The sequence below is a fragment of the Brachionichthys hirsutus genome, chromosome 16, assembly GCF_040956055.1.
Source record: "Brachionichthys hirsutus isolate HB-005 chromosome 16, CSIRO-AGI_Bhir_v1, whole genome shotgun sequence".
Lineage (NCBI taxonomy): Eukaryota > Metazoa > Chordata > Actinopteri > Lophiiformes > Brachionichthyidae > Brachionichthys > Brachionichthys hirsutus.
This window is the reverse complement of record NC_090912.1, coordinates 6,834,274-6,849,163: the sequence shown is the minus strand read 5'-3', so window position 1 is coordinate 6,849,163 and position 14,890 is coordinate 6,834,274. Positions and strand designations below refer to the sequence as shown.

General features: G+C 42.5%; 2 protein-coding genes across 3 annotated transcripts in view; both read right to left on the bottom strand.

Annotated features, from left to right (window-relative positions):
* Positions 1-1,240: 1,240 nt before the first annotated feature.
* On the bottom strand, positions 1,241-4,258 carry cacng5b (calcium channel, voltage-dependent, gamma subunit 5b). 2 transcript variants are annotated; one of them, XM_068750039.1, is made up of 5 exons: positions 4,063-4,258; positions 2,418-2,537; positions 1,923-2,063; positions 1,710-1,855; positions 1,241-1,501 (listed from the first exon to the last, which is right to left on the bottom strand). In XM_068750039.1, exons 1-5 carry the CDS (start codon positions 4,256-4,258, stop codon positions 1,241-1,243), a joined length of 864 nt encoding a protein of 287 aa, XP_068606140.1. The 2 variants fall into 2 exon arrangements, with proteins under 2 accessions (XP_068606140.1, XP_068606141.1); XM_068750040.1 differs by having other exon boundaries at positions 2,418-2,504.
* Positions 4,259-8,222: 3,964 nt separating this feature from the next.
* prkcab (protein kinase C, alpha, b) overlaps positions 8,223-14,890 on the bottom strand; it is a 56,923-nt gene continuing 50,255 nt past the window's right edge. The window contains exons 10-18 of the mRNA XM_068750072.1: positions 14,340-14,480; positions 14,034-14,207; positions 13,474-13,565; positions 13,249-13,311; positions 12,549-12,687; positions 11,323-11,403; positions 10,818-10,925; positions 9,629-9,769; positions 8,223-8,387 (exon numbers count right to left, since the gene is read on the bottom strand). Of these exons, the coding sequence (XP_068606173.1) occupies positions 8,223-8,387; positions 9,629-9,769; positions 10,818-10,925; positions 11,323-11,403; positions 12,549-12,687; positions 13,249-13,311; positions 13,474-13,565; positions 14,034-14,207; positions 14,340-14,480 (1,104 nt within the window). The remainder of the gene's footprint in view (positions 8,388-9,628; positions 9,770-10,817; positions 10,926-11,322; positions 11,404-12,548; positions 12,688-13,248; positions 13,312-13,473; positions 13,566-14,033; positions 14,208-14,339; positions 14,481-14,890) is intronic.

Here is a 14,890-nt window from a genome sequence, read left to right as displayed (position 1 = left end):
ATGTAAAACAATGTATGCTTAAGTTATCTATGTACATATAATGTATAGGTTTCTAGTCTGCCTGTTGTCGTACGCACACTTTGTGTAACACGTTTGCATCAGCGGATGTTTGGGGGTCTTTTCTACAAAAAGCCTTAAACTCAAAAGAAAACTGATAATGAGGATGAGGATCTTTTGGAGACTATTAGTGAGAAACTGTGACAATATTGTTAAAAAGCCATGACTGATGAGATGTTATTGACGATAATGATGTTTATGATGATCGTGAAATGATTTCGGTGAAGATGATGTCAAAAGCTATAAAAAAGCAGTAGTTTTCTACGTGATTGTAAAATAAAATCAAAGCCTTGTGCTCAGGGCAGAATATTATCTTCTACCGCCCTGTGGGGGCTCAGTTACCTTTTTATATTCTCTGTAGAAGCTATTGGTCACGTATCTATATAAAGTATACATTAAGCTGACAGGAGATCTGTGGTCTATTCATAATTGATTCTCGTCTTTGACGTACATATTTGCATAAGTAATGTAATCATTAATTAATTACACAGATAACTGTCATGAGGCTCTGTTCGGGCCATCTGAATAATGATCAGTCCTGCACAGCAATGCTGTGTGACTCAGCCTGGCTGGATGGGGAACAGGAAAACAGGCTTGAGCGATGTTGGTCCAAATGAGAGGGGAGACAGCGCCCCCTGGTGTCAAATGTGCGCTACTGCTGATCGCATGAGAATCAAACGCAGTTTTTGCTTCTAATAATAATAAAAAAAGTTATTTAACAGCATGTCTAGGAGTAGTTACATTTATTTTACATTAAATGACATTACATTTAGTTACATTTCTTACTGTGTTACGGTTTACGTTTGGCCTTTGGAGGGCAAACATAATGCTAATGTGGCCCTTGGAGAAAATGAGTTTGACACCCCTGATCTAGAGGGTAAACTGTGCGAATGCATTAAACCAAAACACAAGATTTAATGTAGAAAGGCAAAATACTGTAAACCAGAATCTTTAGAGAATTTGTGTTTACTCTAAAACCTGGAGAACCGTTTCCTCAAAAACATCTGACCTGATCCACAAAACAGAAGGACATGTTTCCAGTCCTCAGGCCCTTCCAAAGAATATCAAACTCCGTTAAATCCCTAAGCTGTATCATGTTCTTGAACAAAAAACTGTCTTCACATGGGCCTCGTGAGTCTTCACTGTCCCTTCAGTCATCTGGAGCTGCTTCTCTTGTGATGGCTCAGCAGGGTGAAGATGAGACTCCATCATATTCGGGGCTTTTGAGGAGTGCCGGGTAGCTGGCGCACATCTGGAGAGAAGCTTCACTTGAGATGTCAGAGGGGCTTTGCCCCCGCGACCAGGCCTCTGGGTGGAGAAACTGGCTGGAGTGGTCGGAGCAGTTGCTCAGCCGAGGCCGGTAGAAGCTGGTGCGGTGAGGCTGGTAGGTCTCCTCTGTGGTGTAGCGCTTCATGAACAGGTAGACGGACAAGACGCCGGCACTCTGATGGACAACAGGACGCAATAGACCGCTAGAAGTGTGAGGAGTACTTTGACATTTGACTGCATAAGAAAGTACAGGAGAACCTAAGAATGATGTCATGTACAAAAAAGATGTGAAAGAAACTCTTGGGTCACAGCTGGCTTAGAGGATGATCACAGCAGGGACAGTGATCCTGAAAAACTGTTATAGTTTAGAGACAGTTGCTCACCTCAGTCAGGAGGAAGGAGATGGCAGCAAAGGCAAAAGACCAGCTGTACTTATAGGTAAAAAAGGCCTCGCTGCTCTTCGTCCTGTTCAGCATTTCGTCATTTATGCTCGAGATGTACAGGACCAGACCCACCACCAGCGCCAGCCCTGAGAACATGGACGAGTCAGATCAAGTTCAAAAGAGAAGAAAGCACAGAAATGTGACCCGGTGCACCTGAGAGGATGAAGAAGATGCCAGAGACAAATGCCAGGATGGTGCGATGTGGCCGGACGTGCCCGATGTTGTTGAGGACAAAGCCGATGAACATGAAGAAGAGGCTGACCAGGGGGAAAGGAGTGGCTGAGCGGATCATCTCTGAGGAGGAGGAAGGCTGCTGTTTAACCCCAGAACGAGGTGATGCACGTCGACATACCTGACTAATGCTGACACATCCCAATTAGAAGGCATTATAAAGCACAATAAGTCTTAAATGAGTTTGAATTGACGACCTGATTGGCTCCTTTGTCAGATATGTTCAAGCATGGAGAAAAATATCAGCGCTTTTTGTACTGATTCACGCTTCACCTGTCTGACTCATCTTTCGGGCTATTTTAAGAGGATTTCTCATTCATGATGATTTCTCATCGTGATGTTGAAGTAGACAACCTCAGAAGGCTCCCTGAGTTATGAAGCATTGAACTGCTGTTGGAGGTTGGAGTTCTAACTCACTGAGCATGTTCACTATGGTCTCTGACATCAGACGGACATTCATAGGCATGATGTACGCGGTGGCAAAGCAGCGACCGGACTCTTCACCTAAAGAGGATAGAGAAGACAATGAAGAGAGAGCTTAGATTAAAAGTGTGAACAAGTCCAGAGGACAGGCTGGTGGTCATTACTTGGAAAAGATCTTGTGAGGTAATTGTGAGCAGGAGTGCAGGTTAGTGTGGAGGTCAGATAACGCTTGAAGGTGGAAACACACGGGGAACTGTTGTAGGACAGAGAGGGGGGGTGTTAAAATGTACGTTTTATTATTAGAGGCTGGTTTATAGTCAGGAGAAAATGATGTTGAATAGCATAAACCTGAAAGGGCCTACACCACTACTTAGTGTCACCATGACAACGACACTTAACTCAGATCTGCCTTACGCACAACATCATGAAATGTTCTGACTATGGAACTCGCTCCTAGACTTTGAAATCGCGTGTTGTTGTGATGCGGGTTCCCTCCAGGTATTCCAGCTTCATTCCATATCCCATGACCGTGCATTGTGGGTGATTTGGTGAATCTGTTGCCCACAGGTGTGGATCTGAGTCTTTTTCCGTGTTGACCCTGTGATGCACTCTGACGTGTCCAAGGTTTACATCACCTCTCTCTCATTGTCTGCTTGGTTACTGGTGAACAGCCCCATTATAGTTCTATTTACCCCCAACAAATCTTTTTTTCTGCATTAGTTCGGCATGTGAGGCAAAAAAAGAAGAAAAAAACTCTCAAAATAAAATACAGAGCTGATTTCCTTTATTTTTAGAAAGACATATTCATCTTTTGTCATCAACTCTTTTCTGTAAATGTGAGTTAATTCACACCATCGCTATTCTCACTTCAACGTCACAGACAGTCACACACAGTCACACACTTAACACCAGCTGGAATAATCCAGCAGTCACCTCAGCCATGTGTCTCTGGAGACATGATATAGATGCATGTGTTTGAGAGAGAGAGAGTGTATGTGTGTGTGTGAGTGTGTGTGTGTTTGTGTAATCATGCTGCAGGACTGCATGCACCCGGTTTAACAACCTGTGATTGAAACACAACAGTCTTCATTTCTCCTTGCCTTTGTTATTCTCACTCTCTCTTTCTCACCCCCCCCCCCCCCCCCCCACACACACACAGTGTGACCTGTCTATTAGAATAATTATTTAATTTACATTGTCACACAGTATAGATAGATTCTTTAGAAATGGTGGAGCCACGCGGGCTTCTCCAGAGAAATTCCCTTTCTCTGGGTTACCGTGGGGCTAGGAGTCTATGCAAATAGCTAAGAACCTCCTACTTCTACTGTACTAATAAATTGTCCTGAAGGACGGGGGATCGGCAGAGGTCATTGTACGTAGCTGCTGGACCGACGGTCCTCTCCCGATCGGTGTCGAAGTTTGTCTGCCTGATTCATTTTGTGTGCGTATCATTATTTTTACACAGGGTGCCTAGAGAAAATACTCTGACACTGTCAGAGCTGATGCAGTGGTGATGTGCCATCATGACTGCTGTTATCATTTACATGTTGGACTATAGAGACGCGCATTATTACACTCACTTAAATGCAAAAAGAGAAAAGAGAGACTAAAGCCAGACGTCCTCAGGCTTGTTACCCACCGGCCAGGAAGCAGACTCTCCAGAGGCCCGAGTGCAGCGAGGTCTTGATGTTGGCACTCTGGTTCAGAGGCATGATGACGCCCTCCTCCAGGTACAGCCAGTAGTCAGTGCTAACTGCTACCCCCAGCAGCCCCAGGCCACTGATTGCAAAGACGCTGCTCAACAATGTCAGGGCCTTCCTGCCACATGCGCTCATGGTGACGGCGGGGGCAGCTTCTGGCAATCAGAGGTTAAAATAAGAAAGCGTCAAAGAAGAAATATGGAGGCGGAGGAGCAAAGGAGACAGGATTAGCGGTGGAAATGTCAAGGAAGATTTACACACTGATAAAAATATAATTTTTGAAATAAAGACAATCACATTTCCTAAACAACAAGTTTTAAATACTTCAACCTCTTGGGAAATACATTGATCTATGTGATCTTCAAAATTGATTATTGAATATTTAAAAAAGGTTGCACTATTCCTTTAAATATATTGGATTATTTTGTTTTATTATATTGTATGTCTGCACTTTCTTTCATGATAAAATTATTTGAAAAATAATAATTTGTTTTTGTTTATTCAAGGAAGGTAAGAGGACAGATGGTTGAGGATGAGGAAGGAGAGCACTGTCTCGGGGCTTCATCTTCATCAGAGACATTTCAGAGTCCTTATTAGAGATTTAGGAAGCTAAAAACTGCATGTCGTGATCATCATTTTAAGAATTGTCAGAGCAGCTGTGCAAGAGGAAGAATCGATAACACCCTTCTTTTGTTGCCGTGCAGGTAAATCTAAATCAATATCCAGTTTTGGCTTCTGACCGGAGGGCAGACTGAACGGTTGATTCTCCACTTATGCTTTCACTATTTGTGTCACGCCTCGTGGCGGGCCGGGGTCATTCCCTTCCTATCCCTCCATGTCTTCACCTCACAGAGCTCCAGCAATCACTAGATTCCCATCACCTGTGTTCCTGCCAGCACCTGCAACCCATCCCCAATTAGCCAGACCTGCCTGGCCCGCCCGCCAATAAAAGCGCTGTTTGCATTTCTGCTCGTCTGCCTCGCGTTTGGGTCCTAACCTGCCTTAGGCTGTGGCAATTTGCAACCTTTAGCTCATGTACTTCTTCCTCTTCCAACATTTAAGTTTCAAACTTACTGAAAATTCAATTTTAGCCCATTTACACTGTTCAGACCAATGGGGATTACAGGTACCTTATAATATATACATGCTTACATCATTTAAAAGTCCAAGCTTGGATTTTATGGCCGTTAGTCAAGGCGCAATAACAGCCCCTGAACAAAGGTGTGACGTTTATTAAAGCTTTCGTAAGTCATAGAGGGAGTTTGCTGATGGATCACACAGCAGGACATAATCTACAGCGACAAGGCGACAGCTTCATTCCCATTCAGAACACGTGTGGATGATTCATGGACAGCCAACGAGACAACACCGTCAGGGATAGGCTGGTTCTTATACGCCTGAATTACAGTAATCAATTCAGAAAAAAAACTGAAAACTACACTGATCAAACAGGAAGACTTAACCGCAAGAATTTTATTGTAAAAAAAAAAACTAAATGCGGGTGAAAGATAATGAGTTAAAATTAATTTATTATTTAATTGATATTTAAAACATTTGGAAATCTGTTCCTCTCATTAAAATAGACATCAGTTGATTAGTGTGAAAATTGAGCTACAGTTATCAGGGCTTTAAATAGTCAATATAATCTGTGTGTCAACATGTCAAGGCTTGGACGATAAAAATGTTGAACATTTAGGACCAAGGAATGAATAAATAACAAACAGCAGAACACTTCTCAAATATCAGATATCAATAATCTAGATATCTGGAATAACTGGTGCTGAAATGTAATTTCAAACTGATACAAAAGAAAAACCCTGCAGCCATAATATTTAATAACGACTGACCGTAACATTAATTGAATTTCACTTGATTTCCTACCGTTTTTTCCTCTGTCTTTGGGCGCTTCCTGCAGGTGGAGCAAAGACTGGGCTGAAAGTTGAGGATTTCGATCCTCCTGCTGCTGCCAGTCACCTGGAGAGGACCGGCTCTTTGCTGATTTGGTCACAGATGCCTTGAGGAAAACAACAACGCAGCAGATGCATCCGAATAAACCAAGTCAGGAGCTGAGATCTGCTGTAATAGCTGATTTCAGCCGCTCAGAGAGAGCAAGGAAGAGAGAGAGAGAGAGGGAGAGAGAGAGAGTTTCAGGACTAAGGACAGCTCCATTCAGCTTGCCACCTCATTCTGATCACTCCTAACAAATAGAAAAACACCATCAAAAACTATAACAACACAATACAGTAGTTCCCCCAAAATAAAGAGCAGCTTTATGTATTTTTTTAAATACTTTATTTATACACAGTATTGATCATACCACAATGAACAGAGGATCGAGAAGAATCGGGCTGACAAAAGCAGGATGAACGAACGAAAACACACACACATCCCCTGTGGCTTGTAGCGGTACCGTAGCATCATGTTTCTATCACAGGCCCAACACTTGATTTTTAGTTCTCAATGTGAGACATTCAGCATTCTCTTATAATTTCTGGATTTTGGTCCAGATGTGACAGCCGAGTTTTAGTTTTCTGAAACCTTAATATTGCGCCTTTGGGTGGCCCTCAAGAAAAAAAAAAAAAAACTACCAGACACACACCAAGAAACAAAAATACTCAATTTGGCACCAGCGAATGAAAAAGCCAACAGAAGCATTTTACACATGCTGTATATTCGTCTGTTTATATTGGAGCGTTTAAGTCGAACAGGTTTGGTGACGCAACGGTGAGCGGGTGGAGACGATGGCCTGAAACAGCACACAATTCCATTTCTTGAAAGCTGGCTGCCGGGGGGGGGGGGGGGGTCTCTGTATCATGCAGGGGTCTTTCTCATGCGTCATGCATGGCCACAATATACACAAGAAAGGGTCTGACCATCACTCCGATTAGGAGCACAGAAGGAGTCCCGGGGCGACCAAGGCAAAAGGAGGCTTTACCGCTTCACACACAGTAGTTGCTGCATATTCTCTGTGATGGTGGGTCGTAGAAAATAACCGATCGGTGGTGGAAATACGCAAAACAAGGTCTGCGGATACCAAAGCTACCAAAGATTCAGTCACGCGTTGGAATCCAGGGCGAAGGAAAGGATCAAACGGTCTATTGTAGTAAAAGCACATTCATGTCATAGTATAAAATCTGTATGTAACTTCTCGTTGTGAAGCATTTCTTTGAAACATATTTACAACATAAATGTTGTGTAGAGGGTTTGGACACCATCAGGACTGAAAAGTCCAATCGAACACAAAACATATATCTGTTTTTTCTTCTTCTTCTTCCTGTGACAATTAGAAAGGTTTCTTCAAAACAAGGCTCCTCTGAACGTACAACAATTATATTTTATCATTGCTCATATCATAATACTAAACTTTACAGTGATACCAGACGTGTACTGCATCCTAGAGTCTACTGCTCGTACAGAGTCAGGAAATAAGCATGCAACACGGATCTGCCTTGTGCATATGGAAAAAGCATCGGTGTACTTTAAAACGTTGTCTCTCTTGGTCCACAGTTTTCTGACCCTATGTAGTCAACCTTCCCTGTCGGGGGCGGGGGGTTAGGGTGCTGACAGTGTTTGGAAAATAAGAAGGGATGAAGTATTAAGGATAAAAATGTTTTCTTTCCACCTTTGGCACTCGTGTAACGGTATACTACCTCTTTCTTTAGTATATAAATAAAAAAATACACATGTAGCAACTCAGAAGAAGATAAAGCCAAACGGAGCAGAAAAACATGCTTCGGTGTGACAAGGTGGGATGAGTATCATGAGATCATTTTTGCATCTTTAACACCCGGTGAGATAATAACTCCTTGACACATTCACGCAGAAGAAAAAGCAGCAGGTTTGGTGGAAAACGCAAATACAGTTTCAAAATAAAGTACAAACGATGAGATGTCTGGGGAATAAAAGGTCCAGATATCAGTGCCGTGAGCTTTTTCCTCCTCACCCACAAACAGGTTTTAAAACTTGGCTCCACACTCTCAGAGATCTTGAAACTAGTCGACAGAATGCTTTAGAGGATAATGTGAATCTTTGAACAGCATGATGTTTGTTGGGAGTCTGGAAGGATCCTGCAGTCAGTCCATCCTTTTCTGCTCTCTCCTCATACGACGCTGTGCAACGAAGGGTGGGTGAACTGAGGGTTCAGGTAAGAGAAGCCTGCGAACTCGCTCTGGTCAATGTTGGCGATGACCAGCTGGTCGGGAGGGGTCAGCACGGGTTGGCTACGCGTGAAAAACTTGTCAAAGTTTTCTGCGCCTTTGCCACACTGAAAGAGATTAAAAAATATATAATAATTATTAGAAATGCAGGTAGGATTGATTGCTGAACTTTAAAATATTTCCCCCCACACAAGCCTTTAATCAGAAAACATCCCAACAGTCCCAGAGGGAAGGTGGCTCTTGGAAATGTCGAAGCCCAACGCGTAGCCAAGCAGAAGTTGTAATTAGACTAAGAGCTAACCCTTAGTCTTCACAGCGGAGGTCGTCAGCATCCGTGTGCAGCTTCACTCGGGGCTGTCCTTGTGTCTCAAGCAGCTGAGCGTACGTGGATGTTGCTGTGTGTCATGCATATTATCGCCACAATCACAGCACTTCCACAAGGAAGCAAGACAAAAAGTTCCAGAACAAGTGATGCACAGAAAAAAATTGTGACTGCTGTTTCTTTCTTTCAAATGGATCTTTTGCAGCCCCCTCAGACCAATCAATGGTGTGTTGCATGAATTCCCGGCCGTACAAATTTCACTAAATAGATGGATCCACTTTTAAGCATGTTTTCTTCCCCCCCTCTGTAAGAGGACAAGGATGCATCCGCTGCCTAACCCTGCATTTACTGTAGCCCTTGCTAGGAACGAAGGGAACTCGGCTCATCAGGAGTTATTTTTAGTCCTCATGGCAGCGCTTGTGCTGCTTCGGGCCTTGTGGGCAAAGAGGGGATGGAGGACGTGGGGGGTCCACAAGCAGAAAAGACGCTTATTGTGGTGGGGACAGGAGGAGGTTTACGTGTCAGAGGCAGCAGGGCTGGTGGCTGCAGCTGGGATCCAGTCTCAAGCTCTGGGTGTAAACGATTACCGGTACACACTGGTAGAAGATGAACCCACACCAGTTCATGGATCCACATTAAAGAGGACACATTTCAATTCCTAATCAGTGATGCATACAAAAAAGAAGAAAAAAAACCCCCAACGATTTCCTCATAATTTGATGTTTTTAAAACACATGAATCAGAAAGAAAATCACACAGGAGCCAAAAGCCACCCATTTTACTTAGAACATTTTCAATGAATGCATTTTTTAGTTCTTGGTGTTGAGTTGAGCGAAAGATGGACAAATACACTGTTAAAGTTAAGGGGTAATGCACAATGTAATGCAATCTAAATGTGCCTAACAAAATCTTTGCCTTTTTTAAAGGATGTTCCATGAAATAATTTGATGCATCTATTCCTCTTCGACAGCCCAGCTGGAACAGGACGCATCAACACTGTCACTCATGCACACAGACGCCACTCACCACTTTGGGCTTAAACGGTGGCTGGATCTCTCTGTTTGCAAGGCGATCCCAGTCGATGCGTCTGAAGAAAGCCTGCTCTCTGATGTCCATCTCCCCCTCCGGGCCGCAGCCAAGACGCTTCGACGGGTGCTTGGTCATCAGCTGGTGGCAAACACAAGAGGATTAGGGGATGTGACACACGCAGTTAGCTGCTAGAAAGAAAGACGAGCTCTCTCTGAATCTATCAGTGGCTCGACGATTTATTTTGTTTCTGTTAACATCCATTAACCGCGTTCTGCAGAGCAAGTCTTATTTAGCTTCAAATCAGTGGCAGGAAATGATTCTGCCATTTTCACGACTCAGTTTGTAATTGAGATGTCGCTTTTCATTTCAATCCTGAATTATTATTGCAAAGGAGATGTAAAAGCAAACAATGAGAGGACGGCCGCCTTTGTCTGTGGCTCTGAGATGATGAATGACACTTTCCTGGCTGGATGCAGCAACAGTGTGGCAGGAAGGAAGGTGGGCGACGTTATTAAGAGACTGAGCCTGGATCTTCATTCAGTCTTTTCTGTGTTGTGAATTGACTGAAGCTCATTTCATTTTTGTTAAATATTCACAATCATGGCAACCGTGACAGTTCAGTGTGATGATGTCGCCAAAACCGTGCACAGGTATGAAATGAGCAAATGCTTCTATATACGTCAACATTATATTATATTATATTAAATTTAGGATTTGATATTGGGATACATTTTGAAATCTTTTGCATCATTTTAGAAAAAAAATGAAACAAAAATACAAGTGAAATTTTAAAGCAGAGTGATCGACTGATATTATTCATGTTTGGGAAGGTCATAAAAACAGTTCAACTTCATCCAGTTTACAAAACAGTAAAACAAACAAAGTCATCATTGAGATTCAACGGTATGCGTGTACTTCTCAGGAAGACAGTGCTTCCATTTCTTTGCAGCAACAACAACATTTTTAATTCAAGTAAACACATAACCTCTGTGCTTCAAGATTGTTTGACTAAGTGTTTTGTGGCAAAGCCTTTTACAAGCTGGCAGCAATGTCTTCCATCTCAAACCTTTCCAAAAAACCTTGCTCTGCTGTTATTGTATTATAAATCATTAACTTAAAGGAATAAAGAGGAATGGCTGCAGCAATGCATCATGCACCTTTCGAGGTGGTAGAATAGAGTACTTACTCCCTTGCAGATGGACACGGCTTCTTTGGACATGGACTTGGGGTAGGACACGTTGTGCTCCATGATGGACTGGAAGAGCTCGTCTTCGTCCTCTCCATCAAACGGCGGCTGAGGACAGAGACAAAAACGTGAAGCTGGGTGTGATGATGACTTACAGCTGGAGGGTTGTTCTGAGAAACCTGACAAGATACTGAGGTGACAGATGTGGGAAAGAAGCTGTGGGTGAATCATCCATTTGTTAAATAACTTCTCTCTCAGACGTTTTAATTAGCGGTTGCAGTGTCTCAATATTTCACTGTCAGACTATGTAAAAAAATCAATACTGGTGAGGAAAAGTATTTATTCCTTTCAAATACTTATTACTTGTACCAGTTTTCCTACGCTTTTTTATTTATCGGTTAACTCAAGTGATGAAGCTAAGTTTTTTTTCATATAGACGTATGAGTATTTTATTAATTTTATTACTTGCAATCTCGTGAATTAAAACAAAGAAGTAGAATATTACCTGTCCGGCCAGCATCTCATACAGCAGAACTCCATAAGCCCACCAGTCCACTGACTTTCCATAAGGCTGGTATGCTATAATCTGACAAGGAAAAAGATTGAAATTAAAGATACACACCACCTCATGTTACTGTCACTGCTTCACGCCTTGCTGCATTTAACACAGTTTGACTACAGACAGGCACAGATGATGCTGATGGTATCAGAGAAATTATAAGCAGCACCAAAATGAATGTTTCTCATCTATATTCAAACCCAATCGACCGCTATTTAAAAAAAAAGTCCGCTATTTTCAGCTGCCATAACAAAGGCACTATCTCCTACCATCCAATTTGTCAACATACACCCCCCTCCCACACACAGTGCTAAATTACAGCTGCCCTCGCCCTTTATAGAGATACAAAGGCAGCAATTTAAGCATATTTTAAAGTGCTAATTTGTTGCTGAGCATTCTTGACAATACCCACAAATGTTTAAATCTCCTGATTAATAAAAATAAAATAAATAAATGAGTTTGCATCCTATCAAAGCTAGTCTTATTTAAACAATATCTCCCTGGGGGGATGTTGCATTCTGCTGACTTTTATGCAACAATAGCTGAATTTTTTATATTTATTCAATTTAAATCACAGGCTTTATTGGGTATGTGATGTACAAACTTATTTGGGGGCCAGGATCACTGTAAAATAGGTTGGTTTGATTTGTACGTGTGCAGGATGTGTTGTTGTACACTGTGGACTTTCTGCCCCACCCTGTGGATCCCTGCGTGGACAGCACTGGGCGTGGTCACAGACGCGATTCAGGTGTGGGAGCAAACGCACCTGCTGGTGATCACTGACAGAGTGAGATAAAGGTGAGCGACGCGACAGTCACGAGGAGGATGGCAGATGACGTCTAAATATTGAGGGGGTTTTCTAGCGTGTTGTCAAAAGAGTGTTGTGTCCTAAAGCCATTCAGAAAAGTGACCAGGAGGTGAGGGCTTGTGCCCCCTCATGACTAATTACCCCGGCATCAACCATCTCTTATTTTCTTTGTTTGCTGCTTGTCTCGCTTCTGAAATCTACTGCTTGATATTACCATTAATTTATTCCAAAGCAGAATAGACAGTGTTCTGGACACACACCTGTGTGGTGTTGTAATGCAGTATGTGGTGTTTTTGTTTTACATTTAACAGAGTTATTTGAGATAAACAAGGAAGATTTCGTTCTTCATAAATCCGATCCTCACCTCTGGTGCGATGTAGTCCGGAGTGCCACAGAAGGTGCGCGTGCTCATGCCCTCGTACATGCTCTCTTTGCACATGCCGAAGTCAGCAATCTTAATGTGGCCTTCAAAGTCCAGCATCACGTTGTCGAGCTTCAGGTCCCTGCAGCATAGAGGGGACGTGTGAACTCATTCTTCAGTGATTTGTTGTGTGCTGCTGTGAGCGTCTGCTGTTTGTCCAGATGACAGAAAAACGCAGATGATGTCCTCATCTCTTTTTCCACTAGTCTGAGTGTTTCTATTCTGGGAAACAAACAATAACTTCTCGGCATCAAAATAATTTTCTCTCATCCTGCCACCTTTGAGCCCCCCAGTCTCCATTTGTTTGAGGCATCAATTCTTCATTCAACACTTCTGGCAACTGTGTCTGGCACAAAATAGAACCAGGGCACCAAATATAAAGCAGCTATGATGTGAAAAATACACGTGAGTCCTTGATTAAAGTACCGAAGAGGAGGAGGACAGACGAACAAAATTAAATATAAACATCCATTTTTTATCTGTCATTTCTGTCTATGTGGACCTGCACACTTTCAGCCTTTATATCTCATTCTTTCGTTTCCCTGCTATCCACCTGTCTCTTTGCTTCTCACGTGTGTCTGTTTTTCATACATAACATTTCGTGTTTCACTGCGTTAAACGGTTTTCTCTCTGACTCACCCACCTGTAGATGACTCCCTTTCGGTGCAGGAAAAACAAACCGACAGCGATCTCTGCGGCATAAAACCTGCAAAATTGAAAAAGCAAAAAGAAAATCACACATTTAATTTGTTCGGAAAGTAATTCTAATGAATTAAAGAAACCAGCACACAAGAATAAAAGCATGACACTAGTCATACCATAACAGATATGGACTTTCCTATAAGGAGGAAGCTTGAAGTGTTCTTACACTGCCTGTGGTTCCTTGAATTTGCCCATGCGTTGGATGTGATACATGAGATCCCCACCGTTGATGTACTCCATCACAAAGTACAGCCGATCCTACAAACAAGGACGTTATGCAGCTGTGAACGCTACAAAACCCACATGCATGTGTGCAGATTTAAATGTAAATGTTATTTTTAGATATTAAATAACCCGTCAAGTTTTATTATTTCTGTACAGTCCCATCATACACCAATGCTTATATGTGTTATTAAAGAATCACACTGTTTGTGCAGAGCTGACGTCATACTGAGGACTTTGTATTCAAGGGTTGTCTCAGCTCTCTATCAATTTTCTCAGCAGAGGGCTGGTGAAATAATAAATATTGGGCAAATGGAGACATTATTCTGGGCACATAAACACATTTGCACACCGGGTTTAAAAGGCTGAAGAGGCAACAGTGAAAGAAAGATAAGAGAGGGTGGAAAAAGTGCTCTTTAATGAAGGTTAATAAGTCCTATTTTGTGTGTGAGCAGCAGGAAACATTTCAATTATAAAGCCATGGTTTGATTTGTTTTTAATCACCACAGTCTGGAAGCAGGAGTGGAGCTGCGTGAGGAAAGGTGGCTTGTCTCTCTGGGCCAAGACCCTCTTCTCCACCATCGTACATTCCACGTCGTCGTCCTGGATCACCACATCTTTCTTCAGAATCTTGATGGCATAGAGTTCCTCTGTTGACTTCATCTCCGCCAGCATTACCTTTCAATGAAGAAGACCGGAAGGGTCAAAGGTCACGGATAAATAAAGAGATTCCAAAACCAAAACTGGTCATTAGGGAATTTTTTTAATCTGCCGAGTTATAACACGAACACAGCGGCAAGCAGCTGCCACCTTGCCAAAGCTGCCCTTCCCGAGCAGGGCCAGGAAGTTGAAGTCGCTCAGTCGTGCCCGATCTGCGTTGCCTGAAGGAAGACTGAACCTCCGGTGGTCCGATGGCGTGATGACTTTCTTGCCGTGGCCCAGCTTGGCTTTCTGTGGCAATAAAACAAAAAGCACGCTTGAGATTTTGTCTACTGCTGTTGGTGTCTTACGAGAGATTTAATGTAAATGTGTGATTAAAAATAACAATAAATGAAGAACTTTTATGCACATCTCTGGTTCTTTCTACATCTGGAGTCAGACATTCACATCTGGCTTTCATGCAGATAGTTCACTACGCATCACCTCTACTCCACCTTCATTACACCTCCACAGGAGAAGGACTGAATCACCTGTTGCAGAGATAAAAACCTGTCGATCCTAAATGGATGCTTGCTGGATATCGGATGCATGCTAAGTGGTTATTTTACCAATTGAAACACCATATATGTATTTGTATAGCCGTCATTATAAAACTCTACTAAACATAAATGTGATGTAATGTTTATGATGACTGCTACATT